General features: G+C 35.5%; 3 protein-coding genes across 6 annotated transcripts; 2 read left to right on the top strand and 1 right to left on the bottom strand.

The window, feature by feature from the left end:
- Positions 1-3,588: 3,588 nt before the first annotated feature.
- On the bottom strand, positions 3,589-8,362 carry LOC120343214 (uncharacterized). Its single transcript, XM_078110438.1, has 7 exons — positions 8,265-8,362; positions 6,656-6,697; positions 6,461-6,554; positions 6,073-6,263; positions 5,862-5,954; positions 4,540-4,550; positions 3,589-3,879 (listed from the first exon to the last, which is right to left on the bottom strand). The coding sequence occupies exons 1-7, from the start codon at positions 8,360-8,362 to the stop codon at positions 3,809-3,811; spliced, it is 600 nt and encodes a 199-aa protein (XP_077966564.1). The 3' UTR covers positions 3,589-3,808.
- A 328-nt stretch (positions 8,363-8,690) lies between these two features.
- On the top strand, positions 8,691-17,243 carry LOC120342943 (uncharacterized). The gene is made up of 20 exons (XM_039412000.2): positions 8,691-8,900; positions 11,248-11,361; positions 11,672-11,740; positions 12,205-12,275; positions 12,460-12,564; positions 12,756-12,916; positions 13,219-13,373; positions 13,478-13,673; positions 13,808-13,935; positions 14,346-14,378; positions 14,481-14,534; positions 14,741-14,791; positions 15,059-15,094; positions 15,398-15,466; positions 15,818-15,880; positions 16,006-16,056; positions 16,497-16,538; positions 16,654-16,704; positions 17,005-17,047; positions 17,110-17,243. The coding sequence occupies exons 1-19, from the start codon at positions 8,787-8,789 to the stop codon at positions 17,044-17,046; spliced, it is 1,605 nt and encodes a 534-aa protein (XP_039267934.2). The 5' UTR covers positions 8,691-8,786; the 3' UTR covers position 17,047; positions 17,110-17,243.
- A 3,200-nt stretch (positions 17,244-20,443) lies between these two features.
- Positions 20,444-24,867, top strand: LOC120343312 (uncharacterized). Of its 4 annotated transcripts, none has more exons than XM_078111114.1 (5): positions 20,444-20,631; positions 20,925-21,105; positions 21,194-21,591; positions 21,859-21,997; positions 22,534-22,705. In XM_078111114.1, the coding sequence occupies exons 3-5, from the start codon at positions 21,513-21,515 to the stop codon at positions 22,616-22,618; spliced, it is 303 nt and encodes a 100-aa protein (XP_077967240.1). In that variant the 5' UTR covers positions 20,444-20,631; positions 20,925-21,105; positions 21,194-21,512; the 3' UTR covers positions 22,619-22,705. The 4 variants fall into 4 exon arrangements, with proteins under 4 accessions (XP_077967240.1, XP_077967241.1, XP_077967239.1 ...); XM_078111113.1 differs by lacking the exon at positions 20,925-21,105 and adding an exon at positions 23,145-24,794 and having other exon boundaries at positions 20,456-20,631; positions 22,534-22,622; XM_078111115.1 differs by lacking the exons at positions 20,925-21,105; positions 21,859-21,997 and adding an exon at positions 23,145-24,867 and having other exon boundaries at positions 20,455-20,631; positions 22,534-22,622.
- Positions 24,868-24,974: the final 107 nt, after the last annotated feature.

Consider the following 24,974-nt stretch of genomic DNA (forward strand, 5'->3'; position numbering starts at 1 on the left):
CTCGATGACCCTATTTCGTCAGCCCTACACAGCCAATAAGACTTCTATGCTACCAACCCAAATATGAAGTTATTGAATTTAATGAAAATTAACGAAACAGATTCATACAAAGTTTATTGTATTACATAATACTGTAAAAAGGAATATTAGATGTCGAAGAAGCTAACATCATAACCTAGATTCTAGAATTTCATTCCCACTAACAAAAGGCCTTGTTCGTATCATCTGACAGAGTGGAAGCCCTGCAGCAGGGGTGACCTGCTAAACCAACGACTAATATACCGCTAAACTGAGGACTATCAGTGAAGAGCGTGGACTTGCACTCATGCGCCCGACTATATGGACCTTTCCCCGACCTTTGACACCCGAAAAATAAGCGCCTGGGCTATTAAACGAGCAAATACGGTATGTGGTTTATTGTTTCTATAATTAAATTATCCTGTAAAAAATCCTAATCCCTTACAGCCTTATGTGTGCTGCAGAACTGAAAGATGAACGGCCTCGTCTCGCGGCTAAAGGCCACTACTTTTTCCTTAAAAAATATTTATTATCAATTTATTGACGTAATATCACGTATTGCAGCATTTCCTCTGTTCTGCGCCGTTTGTGGTGTTTTGCCTGTACCGGTATTCAGTTTGTAGTAAGACCGAGGCAATGCTTTCACTGTTTCATGCTTTTGATATTGGTACCGGTACCATATCATATAACTTACCGTAAAATATTCTGTTATTCGTTTTTCATATCTTGTTTTAAAGCTCCCGACGAACACAAACGTATTTCAGGCAACATTGTACTACAAGATAATAAATATGAAGATGTATTTCATAACGTTGGCCTCCGAACTGTGCCTCCGTTTTTGACTTTTTGAATTTCATTGAGTGTTACATGTCGGGCGCGAAGTTCCGAGAGAAGATTGTTCCTTTGAGCGTTGACTGTTTTTACAATACGGCGTGCTCTTTTCCGAAATTTTGGTCCGTGATCGGTTCCTCATTCATGCAATAAAACACCAAATGCATGCACCATTTCATGAATCATAATATCCAATACCTTTTCAAGGTTTGTTTGCCATCGCCGATTTAATAAATAATTTCTATTTAATTCTATATCTATTTCCTGGCGTCACTACCGGTATACCCTCACATCTTTATTTAGGTTGATAGTAGTACTTAACAGAGGCTCAATTGCTACAATAAACATATAAATACTCGGCGAATTTCATTTTCAAATTTTAGTGATCCTTGATTTCATCCAGCTCGCTGTCACTGATTGCGTACCGGCATCCTACTGCCAGATTTACGATAATTTGACACGCTCAGTCATATTTTGCCATCTACATTCTGACACGCCTCGGCCGTATTCTGTCACCCCTAACCTGACACCACGCAACGGCCGTATTTCGTCACCCCTAATCTGACACGCAACAACCGTATCTGGCTATCCCTAATTTGACTTGACGACCCTATTTCGTCACGTCCATTTTGACACACAACTACGCATTTCGTCACCTCTATACTTGATTTAAATGTATTGATAATTAGACGTCCAATATCGCTGTAATATCTATCTAAAAAGTAAAAAGATAATTGTGGTAAATTAAGTTCAAATACAAAACCACTTTGAACTATGATACATATATATTTTTCATAAAATTACCGGAATATATATACGCTATGTTTGGTATTATATATGTCCAGTTCAAAACGTGATGCTACTATTCTGGCATGCGGAGATCAAATCATTAAGGTTTCTTCGCACCGACCGTATTTCGCCACCCTTAATCTGACACGCACCGACCGTATTTCGTCACCCCTAATTTGACTCGATGACCCTATTTCGTCAGCCCTACACAGCCAATAAGACTTCTATGCTACCAACCCAAATATGAAGTTATTGAATTTAATGAAAATTAACGAAACAGATTCATACAAAGTTTATTGTATTACATAATACTGTAAAAAGGAATATTAGATGTCGAAGAAGCTAACATCATAACCTAGATTCTAGAATTTCATTCCCACTAACAAAAGGCCTTGTTCGTATCATCTGACAGAGTGGAAGCCCTGCAGCAGGGGTGACCTGCTAAACCAACGACTAATATACCGCTAAACTGAGGACTATCAGTGAAGAGCGTGGACTTGCACTCATGCGCCCGACTATATGGACCTTTCCCCGACCTTTGACACCCGAAAAATTCTTCCCATACTTTACCATTGCAAAATTTTCGGGGCTATTGTAAGAGTGCTTTACGAGTTGGGGTAAGTGTTTCAAACCATCATTATGATTCATCGCATACAACAATCTGTTTTTTCAAAGTACCGGTAAAGAATTTTAGCCTAGCTATTTTTACACTAATTTTTTATTACTGCAATTAAATTAAAACTCCTAGGAGGACAGAGTGATTATTGAATTATCTGATTTATATTTAAGTTTCCGAAACACGACTGAAAACTAACGAATAGGGTTCAAAAACGCGAAAACGAGGTAATGTTTACGACCACGCTTGAAAATATGTCTGAGTGAGAAAAGTATCTGAGCGGATGCGAAAAGGGAGCATTGTTACGTCACTTTTTGCATCTTGCTGATTGGCCAATGTCACGAAGTAAACAAGGAAGTCGATGCTTGGGGAAAGGTTCATAACGTTTGAAGGGCGAGGGCCTTTCGTATAAATAGTCGTGTACACAAGTCGTTTCTGTAATTAATTATGCAGTACCGTCTTTTGTGCTAATCAATAATCAGTGGTTCTCAACCTTTTTTTCTTTCGTGGCCCACTTTCGTTGCATGAAAATTCTGTGGCCCACTAACTTTCTCATGCAAGGGAAAAACTACAAGAGAAACGAGACTCGTTTTTGCAAAAATAAATACTTTCATTTTAATAATTAGAATGAGAAGCAGCAGCATCATTCATTGCTACCACCATAAAAATTTGATCATAATGACACAAATGAAACCAAACTTTTCAATAACTGTAGTAATTTTTAATAGGCTTGTGGCCCACTTGAAAATGATTCTATGGCCCAAGGTTGAGAACCAGTGTGCTAATGGATGAAAGAAAACTAGGCTACGTCAAGATGCCGGCGTATCCTGGCAAATCTTTTGTTTTGTTGACATTCGTTTTTTTTGGTCTTGATCCATTCAACAGCTCAGCACACGGAATTTTAAGTACTCAGCGTTTCATTTGGTTTTGCTTGCTTTCAAAAAAAAATTCGAATCTAATCTTCCTACGTGAAAGTGATTTGAGAAGCTATGCAAAACTAGTATTTAAATTTAAAGTCAGTCATCGATAGAGGCAATGTTTTTTGTTTAAGTAGGTAGCATGCGAGGCATTTTCTTATATAGGTCCTTGTTTCAAATTATGTGTGTTCTTCTCATCCTTCATCACGGAATACCATATTATTCTATTTGGACAAGGCATGACATAGAAACAATGCAGACCCTTTGGTACAATTAGAGTTATGCGCGTATAAGCGGACCCCAAATTAATTTCAAGGTTTTCCCGCTCGAAATTGAAAAAAGTTGAAAACCACCACCTTCCTGGCGGGTTGTATTATTTCGTAGCGATAAAGCAGCACTTTGTATCGAGACTGGAACCACCGTCATATTTGTTTAATGAAATAACCAGAAAAAAATGTTTCACATTCAATATTATTCAATTTTAATACACTAGACCCAATAAAATGAAAAATGATAAAAAAAAGTTCACATCCTTCCATTCTCTGCAGACTGGCACAGCGCTAACATTCTGTAAGACATCTTGAATTATAAAATCGCCCGAAAAATTCGACTGTTGTTGTTATCAGATGGAAAATTTTCAACGCGAATCACTTGAGCTTGATCTTTGTCGACGTCTTCTTGGTGGTGACCGTCGTCTTGGTGGAGACCAGAGAACCATTTTGAATATTGTTGCCTTATTAGTTACCGTACCCTTAATGCCCAACTTGACGTGGTTTCGGCACAAAGGATCAAAGGATTATTAATATAAGAATATTTTTTGATTTGGCCATATATGCAGACTTACTGTACATCCCGGTTTAGCTGGGACAGTCCAAATTTTGACAAGCTGTCCCAGCGCCCCGGCCGGTAGACATGTCTCGGTCATGCAGTATGGCAGTCACAAATACTTCACTTAATATCAATAAAATGTAAATAAAGAAATAAAATGTAAATAAAGGAATAAAGTTCCAAAATAGGCGAATTTGACGAGGTTGGGAACTACTGTACTATATTGGTATGTTATAATTATTATACATAATGCAATACGTCAATTCAACATAGCATCAAAAATTAGCTGTAATGCTGCTAAACTATTCAAAATGCTGAAAAGGAAGTGCACTGTGCACGTTTTCCAATTATTTGAATATTACTAATATTCATATACGAGTTGAATATTACTATACTACTAAGTCTCTGAATCGGACCAATGTTTGTCAAATCCGCACTATCCCGTTTTTTTTTATATATATGGTAAGCCTATATAGGGATGGGCAAAGCAGAATACCAAATCCTGAAGTATTCGAATCCAAAAGGATCCGATAGCAGGATTCGGTTTCCGCCTTTTCGACGCCGTGAGTCAATTTCTGTATTTTGGATTTCTAATTTATTAATCAGCGACGATCGTATTCTCTCACGACAAAATCTCTCTCGTTTGATCATACTTGTGTGTTTTCCCGCAAAGAACCTGCAAAAACCACAGACATCAAACACCGTTAAACCCAGCTTGCATATCCATAACGCGAAGACCGCGTTATTGCACCATTTTTGCGTTTTTTTACTATCTAGTTCGCTAATATTAATATTTATTATTGATATTATTGATATTTATTATTTCGATTACATGTTTGCAACAATCTTAAATTTTTGGAATACGTGAAACATTCTTCATTTTAAATTAAATGACTCTCGCAGCCTTCGAGTTCCCCCGGAAAACGATATGCACCCTACGTTAGATGTTAAAATCATTACTAGCGATTAAATTTAGATCAAATTTAACTGTTTACGACGCTTCCAACAATACAAAGTTATAATGCAGAACGTGGCGTTTTGTTACATTTCTTTTGTACTCTCAATAAAATACACATTTTTCAAACTTCGAGTCGCCGATGAACCTGTCTGTTCCTATCGTCCAAGCTCGACACATGTTTGGTCAAGTGTCGGGCGCTATTTTAGTAAACGATAAAGTAAAAAAAAGGAAGTTCACAGTTCTCATACCGGCCTTAACTATTGGTGAACATTATGCAACGCGTATCGTTAAGTCTGGGTAGATATATAACGAGAATTAAGATTTGACATACTTGATAGTCGTTAAATTTAGTTTCCACCATTAATCAACGCGCCCTACCAAGTACACCGCATAAATTGCAGTGGCCTCGGTCTGACCTGTGTGTTTTCTGCGCTCTCACATTAATAATGATTCAATGTTTTTTCATACATATAATTTGTATTTTACAATTTGTAATAAAGTGTAAAATGTATTTATTTATTTTATTGTAAGTATTTAGGAATCACATAAATTCTGAACAAATCAAGGCAAAAATTAATTTCCGAGTAAAAGTAAAATCCGATCAATTTTGCTATTTTCAAATTGTAATCCATCAATATGGTGGGAAAATTCCCATATTTAAATAACAATGAAAATAGAATAGGATTCGGTATTCTGGATTCGATTTTAAGTATTCTAGAATAGTAAATTACTCTATATTGCCCCCCCCCCCCTAGGTAAGCCTACCTTTATACCTAAGGCAGCTTATATTAAACTCGATCTTAAATTCTTTTAGGCATATATGGTACCATTTCGTGAACCAAACAGACAATGCTTGACCAACTTTTGTTTTCTATATTCAAATTTCTTTACTCAATTATTTTACCTTCTCATTGGCATCCTTGGTTGGGATCTTCGCCACATAGGAGGGGGTGGTGGTGGGTACCAAGGACCTCTCATTAACGGTGGTGGTGTTCTCCTGTAATACAATTGCATGGAATATGAAGACAACAGTTTGCAAGAATGTGCGATTTTAGCAAAAAACTAAATACTAACTAAACATAACTATCTAACACCAGTGATTATAAGGTATTCACCTCCTAGGCATCGGTCTTCTTCTTAAAGGCAGTACTGCTTGTATAGAAATTTCTTGTCCATCAACTTGCCCCCCATCCCCATCCATGTACTTGAGTGCTTTTTGCGCCTCTTCATGAGTTTCATACTCAACATATGCAACACATCGAGGAGGGGCATTTGGACGATTCATGGGAAAATCAACATTTTTGACCTATGGGAGAAAAAGCAATGTCTGTACCTCAAATTCAATAATATATATAACATATTCACGTACAGGTGAATCATAAAAGGGTTTCTATGATTGTGTGCTCGAAGTAAGAATCAATGTTTTGAGTATATTATAAAAAGATATTGTGATATTGACCTACATGCTAAAGTGTCAATGTGCAGACAGAAATGAATACTAACCTTTCCGAAATATGAAAATATCTCTTGAACATGGTCTTTTGTGACATTTTTAGTCAGTTTTCCAATATGAAGCTTTGTTGGCTTAGGACTAGGGCTATGAAGAAAATAAGAATTGAGATGTTATAGTTTTTCAAAAATTATTGATACACAATTTTGGCATTTTGACACAATCAATTTTTGTGCAATATTAAATACCTCCGTTCCCTTCTTTGTCTTCTTGGTGAATGTGAGCTTGACCTTCTTGCACATATTTGGAGTAGTCATCTTGAATTGCGTAGTTTTTGTGGAGTTAATATACCGTTAGTCGTCCTCGTTTCAGTAATGAGTAACTCGGCTAATGAGTATTTACGTTTGTAAGATGTCAGGCCGGCGATAATGAGGCAGTAATCTCGGTGCGCGGCTTCATTATCACCGATCTGGCACCTTATCTAATCTCCGTGCATGGATATCACTTCACTCAGGCTATCATGAAGAATGTGCGTCACAATAATTTGGCTCGCCTATACAACAAGTGAGTGGTTAACCATATTTATATATGTCTTTGTACATCATGTTTTTATTTTGTTTTAGGGACGCTGGAACAAGAGACCTGATCAAGCATGTCATGGCGCTGTGCTATATACCAGCTATGTTTATTACGTCCAGATTCAAATCACTGAAAGAAAAGATGCAAACTCAAGATCTCAAGAACTTGGCCGAATATTTTCAAAACACAACACATGGCTATACAACAGTGTCTAGACTCCCAATGATTTGATGTTGAATCAACAATCATCTGGAAGGTTGGCACCGCCATTTTAACAGTATAACTCGGAAAAATATGTCTTTTTACAGTTTAATCTCAACAATGTACGAGGTAAGTATAGGGATAGAGGCGGACGTTGTGGAGATTTTGGAAGAGAACGTTGTGGGGCGTGTCAACGGCAGGTATGCGGAAGCCAATGAGAGGGTGCAACGTGTCTGGGAACAGTTCAAGGAAGAAGAGTTATCTGTGGACTCTCTTCTTCGGAGGTGTTCAAGGATCTACGGGCCGCAGTATTGCGAAGAGTAAGTATGTAATGCAGCAAATTTCCCATAACGTTTAGTATTCAAATAAAATTCATTATTCGTAACAAAAAAGAAAACAAAACCTTCCATCCATTAAATTTCCCCATAACGTTTAGTATTCAAATATCATATTAAATTCATCAATCGTAACAAAAAGTAAACATCTTTTATCCATTCTTCGGCCCAGTTTCGAGTTGTCCGCCTCCCGTTTGAAACGTACAGATTTTAGTTGGAAAGGTCTTGTTAAAAGAAGTAGTACCGGTACGTGTTCGCTCACCCAAAAGTATTAAAACTAATTCTGTAATTAGAGCATGCACGCACACAAACCAGAAAAACACACAATCACGGAGACATGATGAGATCAGAAAAAAAAGCCGAGACATAAAATCAATTACCGGTACTTGAAAAAGTGAAAATATAGAAACAAATAAAATAAAGTTTTGCCACACCATATTAATAATTTTATGAGGATTGCCAAATTGGATACGGTAGTCTACCGTACCGAATTATACTGTGTATGGAATCTCAATCATTTCTTGGACATTTTTCACAAACTTGGTATCGTTTCTCTATTTTGTGACATGGGTAACAGGTTAGGGTTAGGCGATAATTTTTTTCCAATTTTTCTTATTTTAGTCCTATTATCAGTTCGAAGACTAGCCAAGAGCCTCCCGTAGTATTTAAACCTAAAATTATGGCCTAACCCTAACCTAGTACACATATTACATTCCGATGTCCGCCATCTTGGTTCGCATACTTCGGGAGCCCCCTTGCTTCTGTGCTTCGTAAAGTGGTGAATCTACAAGCTTGTAGCAATGCGACCTTTGTGTGCGGCGAAGCAGAAAGTTCAATCATCTTTGCACGAATTTAGGCTAATTCCATGGCAAGAGGAAAAAATAATTGATTCAATATTATCAAACAAAAAGTTAAATTACATCAAAATAGCAGATGACCACAATATAAAAGGAATGCCCTTTCACAACAATAAAAAAGAGATGAATTAAAATCTGAAAAGACTGTCTTTTCCCCGAGAAAGACAATATTTCATTGTTTTCGCTGACCAATGAAGTGTGTTACCTGAAGTTTTTCACACAACTCAAACCTAAACCTTAGATAACCTTCTGACATTTAAGATATGATTGATAAATATGTCACTGTTGATTGGCATAAACATCCCATATCCTATTGTGACGTAATAAGTGTATAATTTTGGGGTAATTGTAACTTTTTGCTTAAGTCGACATTTTATTCGGTATTTTTGGCAGCATGCTTGCTTAATATGCCACTAAAAAGAAACAAAGTGGGTATCGTTACCCAAGACAACGACGAAGGACACAGGGTGTCATGCGGGAGAAAGAGGCGAGGGCGAAGATTTAGAAAATCTTCCACTGAAGTGAGTTAACTTATTTTTTGATCTAACTAAATGAATGTAGTCAAATAAGTTGGTAAGAAGTGATGGACTCAAAATTATATTCTGGCTCAAAGTACTGCCAAGTGTACATATGCCGCATTTGTGAAGCAGAGTTCGAGTGCAACACCAGTAGGGGTGGGTTGCCAATGCTAGTAAAGCTAGGGTTACCATATTTTTGTGACTTTAAAGCGGGACGCCTCCAAAGACAACGATCCCTTAGCTGTGATTTTGTGACTTTACATTTTCCGATTTTACTACATATGCCTACATTTAAAGCCATCCCGGCTGTCTTCATTGACCATATTGCTATCGAGAGTTCATGTGCATATTCTCTGTCCAAATATCGGGTTCAGTTCGAAAAATAGGAAGGAATTGACGTTAATGATACAAATAATTCGAATTTAGATTTTTTATGTACAGCAAAAGGAATAAGGATAGCCTGCCGTTTTTCAAGCATTGAGAATTTACTTATTCACCCAAGCATGCTTTTCTGTAGATAACGCCTTTGTCAAAAAGACTTTGTTCAATGTTACATTCACGTAAACGTCAGAACAAGACCAATTAGGCTACTATTGATTTTACATGTTATACGTTACGGGAAACAACGAAACAAACAAAATAACGAATTTACCTCCAGCAAGTGGGCTAGCGCTGCGCTGCACAGCAACAACAGTAACAAAAACATGTTAATTGATAATGTTCGTGTATTATGGTGGATGGCTGAACTGAACGCCAAAGCGGGACTTTTGGCTGACTTGTCGGGACGGCGGGACAACACGCTAAAAAGCGGGACTGTCCCGCCTAAAGCGGGACGTATGGTAAGCCTAAGTAAAGCTCACCTCCTCCAATCACGAGAGATCTTTCCAAGATAGCGAGCAGTAGTCTGAATATTTATCAAATGCTCACGAGTCAAATCAGACAGGGAAACACTGATAAAAATAGTAATGAAGATACCCTAGATACGTCACTGTCTGACATGACTATGTGTTAGGACGGATTAGCAAGCAAATTTATATTTCAACATCAAAACAGAATCAAGGCGGCCTATATAACAATCAAATGAATTGCTTTCCATGTCGTAGTTGAGTTTTCCCAATAAAAATATTTACCATACAAAATTTGTGAAATTCAACAAAAAGAATTGGCTACAGATTCTTACAATTTTTGCTCTCCATGATTTTTTCAAAAATTCTCAAGACTTTTCAAAGTTTGAACCCATCACGACGGATTAGAAATCCGCTGCTTTCTCTTTCTCGCGTGTGCAGCTTTTGCTCTTTGAGTGTCGACTGAGCCTTTAAACACGCTCGTTCATCAGCAATGGCGGTAATGAAAATCCAATGATATTAATTCCTTGTGATTTATTGCTTTTTTTATGTAACGAAATCTGAGGTTTCACATCGAAATAAACATAAAAATTTCGTGAACATCAGAATGTCTTCAAACTTATCGAACACTAACAAACCAGTAAGTTATATGTGAACCGAACGCGAACGTTGGTGGCTCGGCATGATGAAGCAGAGTGTAGAAGCTGAAAAGAAGCGTAAGAACCCAGAGTTTGAACAACTTCAGTGAACAGATCACTTGACTGTGTCAACATCACTTTCATAATATTTATATATATCTATCTTCTATCCGGAAAATCGCTGAAGTAAAGGTTTTATCAGTACTATAATCCTTTTTCAGAGTAGAATGCGTATGAAACGCATAAAAGAATTAGGCTACAACGCCTCCGTGAATATTCGTCAATTAAAAGATCAATCTGATATTCCACAATTTTTTAATTGGCCGCTGTTCTCCATGGCCATACCAGTGATTTTCCTATACCCCCCGTAGAGGGTGAACAGTTTCACTACAATTTCAAACACTGAAATTTTGCAGTCGTTACGCAAGGGATATCGTCCATCTCAATCGCATTTTCATACTTTTATGTGCTACTTTGAGTCTCAATCGAGAAGTTTGTATCAAATACGCGTACTTGGAGTAGGACAGAATCACTGCTTCTATTTGGGCTTTTAGTAAATCCCATCCCGAATAGGAGCGACTACTAACTCGACTGGTAATACATATTTTGAGTAGGTGATAACAAAAGTTAGAAGTAGGCTATGATAATTGTGTCTATTCCGGGAGAAATTACGACTCTCGACTTCTGGTTTGATATCACTACTCCACCCAATGACGGGGAATTTAACGGCCCCGCGAAGTTTAAAACTTGGAGTTTTAAATCTAGTTCCCCGGGCCCGTTTTACATATTCAATGATATCAAGAAAGCATTCTTGAATATTAACGTTCTCGCAACACATTATTCAATTTTGTTAAATTAATTTCTCAGAAACAAGATGAAGAGAAACAAGATGAAGCTTCATCTTATTTGACTGCGGTGCATTGTATATATGCATTTGCTTCATGGTTCGGCAGAGGAATGGTGAAGGCTAACAAAGTCTTGGTGAGTCCGGAAGATATGTAATCAAAAAAAAAAAGATTTATTTATATATAAATGATTGTATAATCAAAATACTATCGGATATTTTTCTGATGTAAAAGCATGCAACATGATACTTTATATCAGTCACTTTTACCAACAGAACCGTGGTCACGATGAATTTGTAAGTAATAGAATATATATATTGGAATGTATGTGTATGATGTGTTCATGTATATTATGCTTGTGGGTAAATCCTTGATTTTGTATAACAATACCCATATATGACAGAGTACTCTCAGTTCAATTCATTCATGTTAAATACTTATATCAGACATTCTCTCAATGCCGTAAATCGTCGACCGTGGACATCGTGGACGAGGATGCTCACAGGGCCGACAAGGTATTATGGTATATATATCGTCTTTTATTGGTTCGAATGACGCTCTGCGATATATGAAATCTGGTTTATTTTACAAAACACTTCAAACTTAATTTTTTAAATCACTACATCGATATGCATTCTGAAAACCATCACCACCTCTTCAAGCGATAGTGTTATGATGAATCAACATGATCGTAATACCACAAATAAAATAACAATTTTACCTTATTGGATCTTTTATGGCGCGGTGCATATCGCTTCCAAGTTCAAGCTTTCTATTTAAGTCCCAAGGTCTGATATATGTTTATTCAACCACTATTCGTTAGACTGTTAGTAAAATGTTAGGTTTGAATTGGTCTCTGTGCTAATCAGTTTCAGTCTGAAATATTCAACGTGCGATGCTATCGTGTCTTTGCTGGCATCCATCAATTCCAAATGCATGAATCCACGAATGAATGTTGTTTAATAATTAATGTTCACAGATTCCAAATACTAATAAGACTCAGAACGATACCGGAATTCAAGAAAATGGAAAGAATCATACCGGAATCGGGTAAACAATCGGCCCTATCAATTACCGACCTCTTTCAGAGAGTAGCCTTGTTTTTCTATGATACATATAGTTTAGATAAAATGCAGCCTAACAGTTCATTTAGATTGCGATCTGTGCAAAAATATAATTATCTTATTTCAGAAATTAAAATAAATTTTCTTTTATATGAATGATTTTTGTGCAGAACATCTACGTCCGGGGACGAGCAGGTCCGTATGAAATTTTCAGAAGAGGACAATGCTCTTTTCCCACCACCTGTAATACCCGATGTTACATTGCCAACCTCAAGGTTAGAGTTTCGCCAAAATTAGCTAAACATGCCATGATATATTAGCAAATATCACAACTTTTTATCAAAGGCCGAGAAAGAGTTATTGAGTTCGAAAGTGATTTTTGATATTTATTAATTACAAAATGGCATTTTGCTCATAAATAAAAAATAATTTTCTATAAACTATCAGGCTATTAATATTATTCCAGAAATACCAGTAGTGACGACGTCGGAAAACTCTCTACAATGAATGTTGGAGAATTGGCGTCTGCATTATCGACTTCTCACGGTGATTCAAAAACAGGAATTATGAAAAATGAGACTGACCACGGCAATGAGAATCCATTTGTTGCTCCCCCAGTTACTCCAAGTATTCTAATTTGTTCTGTTTTGTGATATATATATAATTTTCAATCTGTGAAAATTGATTTTACTGTAAGTCTACTATAATTGCCCACAGTTGAGCACGCGCTAAACTTTTTTCTGTTTTGTCCCTTTTGGGGGCAGAATCGTGTTGTCAACTCCCATGTTTTCGCTGTTATTATGTTTGTCATCGACACACAACTGCATATCTGAAATCTTCGTCTATAGATAATTTGCGTGGGATGATTATGATTATGTATAGACCTAATAAAATTATATATACGGTATGTATGTTTTCAATTATGTTAGATTCTAAGACCATGGGAGTGCAGCAAGTCACGCCGCCACCAAACTCTGTTCCATCCATTACCACTGGAATATTACCGCAGCCTTGTCTGTCGCTCGAAGAACTGGACACAAAGATTCAACTCAACGCAGTTACAGCAGGAATAGACGACGATTTGGTACGTACGTATCCAAAGACGCCAAAGTTGTTTAGTTGTTGTCTGGCGTGATTTCTTAAATAAATGCAAATAATTCATTACCTCAATCATTAACATTTTTGCAGATGAAATTTATGAAACAATTAGAAGACCAGAAGAAATTATTAATGCGCGGTTTGGAATCAATTGTTTCGGCAAAATTATGGTTCGAAAAAAGCTTGAAGTATGTCAACGAAAAACAGAACCAACTAAATGTGAAAAGAAGTGGTAGTTCTGAACCAGTGAAAACAGTGAAACCAGCTGAAAATATATGCCACAGAGGTATACATAGAAAGTCTTGGCTTATCTGTCAATCATTTTTTCTGTAGTGGAGAGCTTACATAAAATATTTCACATGATCTCAAATTTATATGATAATATTATTAGTCGTTTTTCATTTAAATTTATTGCTTCAGATTTTTCTATCGGAGACGCGTTCGGCAACTTCAAATTCGACAGCATAGGTGAGACAGAAAAGCAGATAAAATCACTCGTTAATACAGCGAGAAGACTACAAAATTTTCTCAGATCTACAAAGAAACGGGTAAAATCCAATTTGATGTCGTAACATTTTGTAACTGATATGATAACAATAATATCACTAACTTTCTTAAGATTTTTTAATCGGAGATAAACATTGTTTATTTTGATCCAACCGTTTGCCAGTGAGCACTGAGCATGTATACTGCATTACAAATTCTCATCGGATTAAATTGAGGTTAAATATTTATTAAGTTTTATTTATAACTTTTTATTTCGCTTTAAACTTGAATATTTATCTCAGTAGAAATTATACCGGCCTTCAACTATACAGATCATACGTGGGTTAAGGGGGTGGTTTGAATAACATACAATCCAGCATGAAACTCTACCAAACTGCCAACTATCATTCCTAAACATTGCTATAATCGATTATATAGGGTTCATGTTTACTTATACAAATTCTTCTTACAGACAACAGACAAGAGAGATCGACACAGAACTAAGGTAGGAGATGTATACAATTTTTATTTTCATGGGGCGTAGCACATACATCGAGTCACTATGTTGTTAGTGTAACAATTTAATTTTGTGTTTTTTTTTCTTCAGAAATTTGACAACAAATCAACACAGACTTGCGGAGTTACAAATGGAAAACCAAAGGTAAAAAATTGTTTTAGTACGCATTTGGGCAGAGGATACGCATTGAGAAAATATAGCTAGAACCTAGGGGACATTACATTTCTAATAATTATGTCGATTTCCGTAATCACTCGATAAAAATATTTGATAACATTTTCCTCAAATTGCTTCCATATATATTCACTAATTAGTCATTATATATTCACTAAATTGGTTTTTATTTTCAGGCCGAAGTGGTTTCGAAACTGGACGACCATAATTACGAAGCTGACTATGAAGTAAATATCATAAATGTCACATTGAATCCTAAATATGTGCAATCTGGTGCAAACTAAATATTTACAATATTGAACTAAATCTAAAGCAACTCAATGTAGAACAATGAATCAGCTGGGACAGCAGAAGTATATGGGGAACGGATAACAGTTACTTTGGCATTTGTTTGTTCATTTATATTCTATCGGTCCGTTTATTTTTTACACTGATCGAATGATTTTCAATGGAGAATCCTTATATTGAAGAAATTCTCATAATTATTTTTTCAGGATGAGAGTCACGATGAAGATTTGAGAAAATCATTGGTTAGTATTTGTTTTATACGGCGTCCTCTAACTACAGGAATTAAAAGCAAGATTCCGAAGCGCGCAAAATCAATAGCAAGAATTAGTGAAATTTGAAACTTTCAATCCTTTGTGAATTGTTTCTCATCCACTCAGAGGATTTGATGTTGGGTTACTTCAGTTAATGCAAATCTCGCTGTAAATTTTCGTGTTTAGATATTTTGACGTACATGTTATAGTCACAGTATTTTTTCAATCTAATGATAATGATATATTAAACCAGAGATTAAGGTAATTGTTAACAAAACGTATTTTGTTCATAAGAAAAATTCCACTGGAAAAGAAAAACTGAAGCCAATCCACGACATACCTCGACGAGATTCTACATCAGCGGTAGAAATTAACTTTTTTTTTACGAAAATATTTTCGAAATTCATAAGAACCACATATAAGTATTCCAATATTCTGTAAGAGCAATGGTTTTCAACCTTCCTCTACTTTTCTGATGTGCTGTGAGTGAAATACGAACACTAGGAGCTAGGCTAAACATTCTTCTTGAAGGGAGAGCTTCAAAATCACGTCATCTGTTTCCCAGTGGAGTTTGTTTCAATGCCAACAACGTTGCTATCTGCTATTTTGTCTATCAGCCGTTTCATTTGTAAACCAATGTATCTCTTGTAATATTTTTTTTCATATTATGATTAGATATTTATTTTTTGATTATATTTCGGTTGAATATTTTAGGAAACTGACGATAGAGTAAAAGAGGTGAAGGAAATATACGAATTGAAACAGAACAAGAAGGAGGTATATATAACAAATTTATTTATTTTAGTTGAATGCCTAAAAAGCGACTTGGGGATGAAACAATAATTTGTTATTTGTTTGTACTAGTTTTACACGACATAAACTTTGATTATTACCATTTTCAGACCAAAGAAGATCAAGAAATGGACGTCAAATACGACGAATCATATTATGAGGTAATTACTTTAATCATTTTAGTCACCAGAAGTTCTTCAAATCAAATTATTAGGAGTTTTTTACGTGAGGGTATAAAAAAGGCCATCACATTGAGTTCAAATGATTTATATGTCCAGAACTTACTTTAATTCCATTCAATTATGAAATTAAAGTATTCAATGCCTTGCACATTCTGCTGTAACGCTGGAACATAATATCAAGTTGTCAAATTGTTATTTTCCTCGTGGTGTTACTAAATGTGCTGTAATGTAAATATAATATTTAAAGAATTGTGAACAACATTTTATATCGGAGTATATAAGCAGATGGCAGCTTTTAGCAATATACAGTTAATGAATAAGTTGCCATATATGCTGCAAACAATATTTTAGCAGTTAGCATTTTCACTGCGTTAGAATAAAATCACAAGATATGAATGGGTTTGCATATTTTTTTCTAGGATGACTTTGAAAGTGACGATGATGATTCATGCAAATCATCTGTAAGTATTTCAATTTGTAAGCCATACCCAGATTATTGTGCTATTGTGTCATGTTTTTAACGCGAACTTTTTTGCCGATTTTACATAACAATAAACCTAATTTCAATGTTTTCAGTCCGAGAAAGATCAGAAAATGGACGACAAATACTACGAAGCTTTATACGAAGTAATTATTTGTTTATAACTTTCCATCGGTAGGATATAGTGAGGTGAAGATTTATGAAAAAAATGAAATTAGACAATGATTTATTTTCAGTGTGTCTTTCGTTTCAGAAGCGTATAATCCAAATGTATTAGAGTTATAAGTGAGTAGCTTATTCACAAAATTATTGTTAGTCTGATAATTTTAGCGATATTACAAAATTGAGGTAAAATTGGAATCACTTCAAACATTACTAGAGCTCATATCCCATATATATAAAAGCCTAATAGGATAAATATATTATGTTTGTGTCTATCTACACAGGATGATTTTGAGAGTGACGATAGTGTTTCTACTAAATCATAAGGTGGGTATTTTGCTTAAGATAAGATTACATCGTATCACAAATTTCACTATATTATGCTTTAGATAATTCAGTGAAATCAAATGACCAGCAATCAAAACAACACAGAGGAAGATTTGAAATACAGAATTATATCACACCTTGGTCCTTCAAAACAGTATTACGAATAGTTCACCAATATCCTAATACTTAATTCATTTTTTTTGCATTGTCGATATTAATAAATTTCATATTTTTGTTCAATGCAATATATTAAATGAAATAATAAGTAAAAGAGTTTTATACGTTTGGTGGTTGTGCAAAAAATCGCTGAATATACCAAGCAGTAAAGAATAATTTTGAGGCGAATTTGCAATGAAAAATTGGTTTACCATAAATACAATATATAATTGTTAGTAAATTATTGCTTTGTTAAGGCCAAAGAAACGATCGATGCAGAACTCAGGCGATTTTAGAGCACCTGGATCAATTTGTCATGACCCGGAATAGGTTCGCAAGCATTTCTAAGACGGAGAATTTATGTTTGACGGTTCGGTTCAAAACGATCTGACTTCAATATAAAAAAAAAGTTGCCACGGAAACTTTGAGAAATTTTGTTCTATAGAGTTTTCTGGCGTTTAGTGAGAGAGATACAGACGCTCTTGGAGATTGGGAAACATCGCAAATCTTAACACAGCCAAGGCCACACTGTTGAGTGGGATGAAGATTTGATTCATAGATTGCAAATTAATTTTACGCTATTAAACATACTCGCTAATTAATATTAGAAACAATCGTAACTGAAACAATTTGGCGTCATCGAAATTATAGGTTCATGGATAAAAGATTAGACCAATCTCAACCGCTTCCCTACTTCGATCGCAAAGCTTGAACCTACCTACCTATGTACTAATTTACTATGTTATGTTCTTCCTTCATATACACATTATATACTCTAGACTAGAGTCTAGAGCAGTGCTCCGCAACCGGTGTGCCGCGGTGCACCGGTGTGCCGCGAGACGATGCCGGGTGTGCCGCACAGGAATGGCAACTTTTCTCTTCATTTCACAATTTTTTTTATCCCTTGGTAATTTTACGTTAGTCTACAACTCTACTCTACTAACGTAAATTTAACCTGCTTTTACGTTAGCTTGAGCGACACCAATTCAAATTTCTGACCCCCCACTGTGCATTTGTGACGTAACAAGGAGTAGACCTATATGTAAAGCAGATATATTGTAAAGCCCATTGTCGATACGACTGGATCCGAAATCCTTTCTCAACTAGTGCTGAAATGTCAACGAAAGAATTACCCCTGCGTATTCGAAAAAAATTCTTTGAAGTAAGAAATAGCAGAACGCTAAGACTGAAATTCAGCGAAATTCCACTTGATGTGTTTTGGATTTTAATTAAAGAAGAATATAGGCACATTTCCATGCAGCTATTGAAATATTGCTCCAGTTTTGCACAACTTATATGTGCGAACAAGGCTTTTCCTCTTCATTACTGATCAAAAACGATAAACGATCGTGCATAAAAGATGTTGAAGGCGAATTTCGAGTTGCTCTTTCACGTATTGGTCCTAATATAGAGCGATTGATTGTGCTAATTAAAACAACCACAAATCTCTCATTGAAATATGAACATAAAGTAAAGTTACACTTTTTTTTTCGTTTGTTGTGGTGTGCCGTCGAATTTGGCAAGATATATAAGTGTGCCGCATGTTAAAAAAGGTTGCGGAGCACTGGTCTAGAGCACTACTATTTCCAAATTTATACAACTTCATCGCCCACCGACACTACAAAAAAAATATAAAGTTAGAAACGAATATATTACAGATTAAATAAACAAGGAGACAAATCATAGTTCATAGTTTTTTTTAATGAGATGGATGAGCTTGGTGGTCTTCGGCGAGTTTTTTAATATTTGGTGACATTTTCGTCAGGTACAATCTCAAATCACCCCGTTTACTAATGGAAAGGCGATTTCGTTGTTTTGATAGCCATGGCGTCACGACTGAAAACCCCATTTCCACCATATAAGAAATCGGAAATCTAAGAATCCAGGGCTCTACCACTTTGGGAATCACTGGTCTAGAGTGAACCTGCTATACAGTGAACCCATCTATCTACTTACATTTTTACCTCGAAATATTTGTGTTCTACATATTTTTTAATAGAAAATAAAGACTCGACACAGAGATGAAAAAAACACAGCTGTTAACTATATTTATAAAGAGCAAGCGCAAGGGATGCAATATTCCGGGAAACTGACAAGCAATTATGTAAAAAAATATATATCTGGCAAAATTAATATGTGGCACTAAAAACTAACATATCCGCTGTAGAACCTGATAAACTTCTATTCCTAAAATAATATCATTCCACCAAACTGTTAAATTTTGGCTCAAGAGTTATATAAACGATAAAAAGTAATTTTTATACCTACCTCTGTTTATCGAGAGCTGTGGCCATTTTACCGGGAATACCAAAATCCTATTCATCCAGTTGACTTGGCGGCGCTTTCTATTTGGAAATTCATACAAGAGACATGTTCACACTCACAAAAATTCATGCTCACCAAGGTCAAAAAGGAATGGAAGTTTTGCATTTAAAATTCAGTGTTTTGCTTCCGCCATGAAACCAAAGTAGTTTACATGATAGATAAGATAAGCATGAATAAAATTGCACCTGCATCTGGCTCATATTTGACACTATCTTGATATCTCGGAAGATAATGACAAAAAACGGCCATATTCTTTATACAATTTTACCATTCCATTAAGTTCAAGATATATAGGCAGGATTTGACTTTATTCTCTTTATATAAAGTTCAAACTGGCCTTGGCTTTCGAATGACAAAAGCAGCTAGAAATTTGTCGTATTCCAATATACCGCCAATTTTGATGGAGCACAAATGAAGTAGGTATGTGAAATGTTTGTATTATTGCGCTGTTTTTTATTTCCCGTTCCGGGTCATATAGACAGTTGGATCACAGTTCAGAAATTTATCAATCAATATCGACATTACGCAAATACACGCGGTGTCCGGAAAAGTGAGCGATGGTTGATGCGATTGGGGTAATAATGTATTTATGTTACCCGATGTGTTACAACTTCTAATATTTTTTCTTGTGTTTCTCCATTATTTTTTTTATTCTAAATAGGGTTTATAAAACAGGCGTATGAAATCATGAAAACCAAGCAGTTGGACAGGAATTAACTGGTGGAAGTAACAGTCTACAATATTCAAATATAAAAACAGTTGATCATTGAGTTGATCATTGATCAGTAACCAAGTCAATCCAAGTTTGTTACAAAAAGCGCACTTTACAAAAAACCTGGCCAAATAATTGGTCCAAATTATACACGCTTTAGCGCCATTTACATAGTAAGATATGTTTATTACCAGTAAGAGGAAGTGAGCTAGAATCAATCTCCCCCGCAGTGAAATAACGTCACTAACGTTGCTCCGTTTTGATAAGCGTTTACAGAATATCATGCAGTCATATCAGCAGCACGTTCATATGATGGCGACGAAGATATACTTAAGTATAATATGTGCAATATTTATTTTCCTCGTCGGACAGTGTAAACCGGCAATCTGGCGTGAGTAAACCTAAATTTATTTTATTTGCCTGAAAATGACCACGGATTTGTATATATAAATATTTAAAATATATATTTATTATTTGTTATTACCTTTCAAGTGATATACCATTTCTACTCTCCATTGATTGTACCCAACGTACAATTCTGTATCATAATATCAACAAATAAGTTATTGTGGTGTAAATGAGGCGTACTGCCTTTAATGAGGCGTTGGGTAATCTTCAGCTTGGGGCAAAAGCTTGTGGTGCCCGAATTTTTTTGCCTAATATCTTGCCAAATTTATTGTTTAGGATAAGATTTTCATATTCAACCAGGAGACAAGCAAAAGCCGATAAGACAGCTTAATTATATGGCTAACCACGGCTTATAAAATAATAAAATGTGAAATAATAACGCCGTTCAAAAAGAAGCTTAGGACAAGCATTCACTTATAGGCTACAAATAAAATGGACATAATTCTTGCAGTTAGAGGTAGCCAGGAAATTTTTATACGCTAAATGAGTTCGTTAAAATATAGATGGTAACTAATATTCAAATGCCCAATAACTATATTTTTCAGAGAGTGTCGGAGAGAATAAATGCTACACAGCCTATGCAACGCAAGTTATGAGATTTTTGATTGCTTCACAATGTAACAACCTAGGGTGGAACCTGCTGTCCCAAACGATATACAAAGCAACAACTATATTCTTGAGGTTGTCAGTACTTTTCTTAACCTAACAAATTGTCAACCAGGCGGAAACACTACTGATAATTGCTATGTTTGGCTAGAACTAATCATTTTTTATGGAACTCTGAAAAGAGATGATAATTCTCAAGCTGAATTTTCAAATTGGGAATATGGATATCCATCTAAAGAAAAATATGCTTATGTTTCAATGAATATTCTCAATGGAAAGTGGATAGATGTAGAATTTAACGACCCAAGACATTATGGAGTCGTACTGGAAAACTATGGTATGAACGTCAGTCCTAATAACAAATTTTCATAATAACGTTTTAATAAAGTATTTTCTGCGCAATGAAGCTGACAGAATCATATATCTTGTATAAAAAACAAATGCAATAATATAAGATTGGGGGAGGTGCGTCACTCATTAATTAGTAGCGTTAAACAAAAAAATCAAAATGAATATGATATAAAGAATAGTACGAGAATGCGAAACAGATTCCGATCGACTGATTATTAGCTAAATGATTGATAAATATTTATAAAATTTTCAGAGTGCAAAATGTTACCGGGTTCCGGATACGACATGGTAAACGATGGGGATGATGATTTAAAAATGGCCTTTATATGTGTAGGAGCGGCAATGTTCCTAATATGCGTTATAGAATTTTACTATATAATAATGTTAAAAAGGTGGGTATAGATCGATTTTCAGGATTTTTCGACTATTCATTGTTTAAACTTTTACGGCTAAAAGAAAGTTAAGCACTTTTCCACATAAAAAGTGGTTTGTGAAGTGAAGCGAACGAAAAATTGCAATATCAAACATTAGAGCAAAATAGCATGGCCGTTACACGTAAGGGCTCTGTAGCTCAGTATAACTTCCAATAACATCGGTTAACACTAATTTTTCTCATGCCTAGTAGTTTACCATTTGTTTTAAATGTGACTACGGATTAGGTATAATAGTTCTATGATAAGTTAATGTATTTTACTCACAGCTGCTTTCCTACTTGCTTCATTATACTCATATCCATTTTCCACAACACCGGGGTCTTTTTTGGTAATTACCAACGCATGTTTAGACGCGTATCTAAAATAGTGCAGCCACGCATATTTCGGATTAATATTTCAGCATATATTAAACAAATTTCGATAAAGGTTTTTCAAGTATGTTGCAAAGAAGTGTATTTATATGAGGTAAAACTAAGATTTGGATCGTAATTCAGGAAACATCGGAAGACTAACTCAAGAAATGAAGTTTCACATCGGACACAGCGGCAATCAAGCTTGGAAAAAAAAATTTTTATATAGCATGGTAAGAACAAAAATAAATATTACACTTTAAATTTCAAAATGGCGTTATTCATTTTGTTGTCAATAAAAGAATTTCACATCTTGTTGCCGGTGTTGTAAGTACCATTGACCTGACATTGAAATAAGAAATCAAACATGTTTTCTAAACATGATTCCAAGTCAAAAACTGTACGACAGATCACATACGCTATCATAGATGTTGTTCCACTCAATATATTTAAATTATTCAATTTTCATGCTTATGATGTGAAATAATATTTTGGGTCTGTCCCGGAAATACGCTTTGCGGATGGTTTTTATCGAAATTATGGATCGCTATAACAACCATGCTGGATATGAGCTCGATCGCTCTGACAGACCACATATTCACTCACTAATATACCAGTAAACCTATTCATTTCCTATATGAACCGATTTATTTCTAGCGCGATTGCTTCCGCATTCTTTTGTCTCGTCATTTGATCATTACGTCCAATGACCTTTTCATCCCATTTGTGAAAATGAAGCTCCATATAACTGACAGGTTGAATTGATGAAATACAATGAAGATGAACTTTGACTGAGCCAAAGTGTTTTGGAGACAAAAATAAAAGTGATTGGGTGCTTGTAATGTTATTCAAACCGAACTTTGTAAAGCACGCTATTTGATGAATCTGACCGAAAATGGGGCAAAATTCTGTATTGATTATTACTGGCCTTAAGATATACCTTACCGTTGATAATCGAATGAATATTTTTTCATTTGAAAATGGAAGTCTCAGCTTTTTTCAAACATATGTCTGAATATTTTTAAGCAGAAACAAAAAATAAAATATGGACAAACGCGCTAAATTTCATTTCTGCTGAAATCATGATTTGATGCGGTTGTTCAGTGGCCTGCTCAGTATACCATTTTACATAGACCTACCACAAAATATGTTACGGAAATAAAGCAATTCAGCCATAGTCTTATTGGTACTCATCAGTATGCATGTGCGTAGATATTATCACAGACTCTTTCATTTACTGTGTTTCCCTGGCTTCGTATAATTTCGTCATCTTGGGCCTGAAAATGACACAATATGATGATATGGGCAACTGTATGAAAATTTGGCAATTTTAACAATTCTCAATGGATCGTTAGAATAACAAGCATGTCATACTGAACAGAGATGTTACGATATTATAACCTCGGAAATGCCATGTATTTAAGCCAGTGGTCGGCAACCTTTCTTAAGTGACGGACCGGTAAAGCCTGACCAAAATTTTGGCGGACCACCATTATACAACCGAACTAAGCTTATGTAATAAAGTTTACGCGTTAGAAAATTTTAGTTGACAATATATTCCAAAACAAAGGTGATGCTATTTGATGCGAGATCTGAGTTTGTTTGCAGAATATTAACTGTTACCAATTCGGAGACATGGTCGACAGTGATACACGAAACGGTTTCTTACGTCCAGCCTACTTCGGTATTTCGTTTTTCTAGTTAATAATGAAAACCCAACCTCACATAAAGAAAAAAGTAACAACGCGTGTGTTATTTTTCAATTCATAATCATTTGAAATTTCAATCAACTGCTCTATATAAGACAATCCCGACAAGTTTCGAGGGCTTCATTGCCTCATTTGAGAGCTTAGTATATATATATATATACGACAAAGATACGCAAACTAGCTGACTGGACAAATTTCATTGCATTGGCTTACGGCTATAAATTCATATAACAAATACAATTTACTGTACTTGCAATTGAAAGTTTTCTTCTTCGGATGATGTTCCCGGTATATCTACACTCTCAGTTTCGTTAGATATTGGTGCGCAAGATTCAAGAACTGCATTTTTGATGTTTGCTTAGCCATAACTAATTTTTTTTATTACAAGTTGTGCTAACTTGTTGATTTGTGTTGTTAAGATTATAGAGATGTTATTATGGCCTTGTCCGTTTTGTGTCACTTTTCTGAGGATCGGTAGTAACCTTTCCGTGGACCGGCGATGGGCCGTGGACCGCTGGTTGTCGATCACTGTCCTATAAGCTATCGCCTTGGCTCAGGACAGAGATTGCGAAAAAAGACTGGCGGACAAGTGAAATTAAGTATCCTATCACGCCCTAAAAGTGTTAACATTAAGTAAAATAAAACGGAATAGTTTTGAGTGAAGTATTAGATCCAAGGATGGTCCGAATGAATTTAAAAAAAAAATTTGTACCCTGCAGCGATTTTTCCCGTCTGTAATTATTGCAAATTTGTAATCGATTGGTTGGTTCATTAGTTGCGGACAAAAGCGTACTTCCCAACAATAGCTATAACAATTTAGCAAAATAATCCGAACTTCATATCCATTTATGCGTGTTCTCGAATAATTGTAAGTAT

The sequence above is a fragment of the Styela clava genome, chromosome 3 (genome assembly GCF_964204865.1).
Source record: "Styela clava chromosome 3, kaStyClav1.hap1.2, whole genome shotgun sequence".
Classification (NCBI taxonomy): Eukaryota; Metazoa; Chordata; class Ascidiacea; order Stolidobranchia; family Styelidae; genus Styela; species Styela clava.

What these genes read in the sequence shown, in the direction of transcription:
- LOC120342943 (XM_039412000.2), top strand. Translation starts at nt 8,787, where the DNA reads ATGCCACTAAAAAGAAACAAAGTGGGTATCGTTACCCAAGACAACGAC. An exon ending in GTTACATTGCCAACCTCAAG is followed by an intron (nt 12,565 to 12,755) that starts GTTAGAGTTTCG and finishes ATATTATTCCAG; the next exon opens with AAATACCAGTAGTGACGACG. An exon ending in ATTACGAAGCTGACTATGAA is followed by an intron (nt 14,792 to 15,058) that starts GTAAATATCATA and finishes TTATTTTTTCAG; the next exon opens with GATGAGAGTCACGATGAAGA.
- LOC120343312 (XM_078111114.1), top strand. Translation starts at nt 21,513, where the DNA reads ATGAATATTCTCAATGGAAAGTGGATAGATGTAGAATTTAACGACCCA. An exon ending in AGTCGTACTGGAAAACTATG is followed by an intron (nt 21,592 to 21,858) that starts GTATGAACGTCA and finishes TAAAATTTTCAG; the next exon opens with AGTGCAAAATGTTACCGGGT. An exon ending in TATATAATAATGTTAAAAAG is followed by an intron (nt 21,998 to 22,533) that starts GTGGGTATAGAT and finishes ATCGTAATTCAG; the next exon opens with GAAACATCGGAAGACTAACT.
- LOC120343214 (XM_078110438.1), bottom strand. Translation starts at nt 8,362, where the DNA reads ATGATTGAACTTTCTGCTTCGCCGCACACAAAGGTCGCATTGCTACAA. An exon ending in GAAGCAAGGGGGCTCCCGAA is followed by an intron (nt 6,698 to 8,264) that starts GTATGCGAACCA and finishes ATGTGCAAGAAG; the next exon opens with GTCAAGCTCACATTCACCAA. An exon ending in TATTTTCATATTTCGGAAAG is followed by an intron (nt 6,264 to 6,460) that starts GTTAGTATTCAT and finishes TTTCTCCCATAG; the next exon opens with GTCAAAAATGTTGATTTTCC.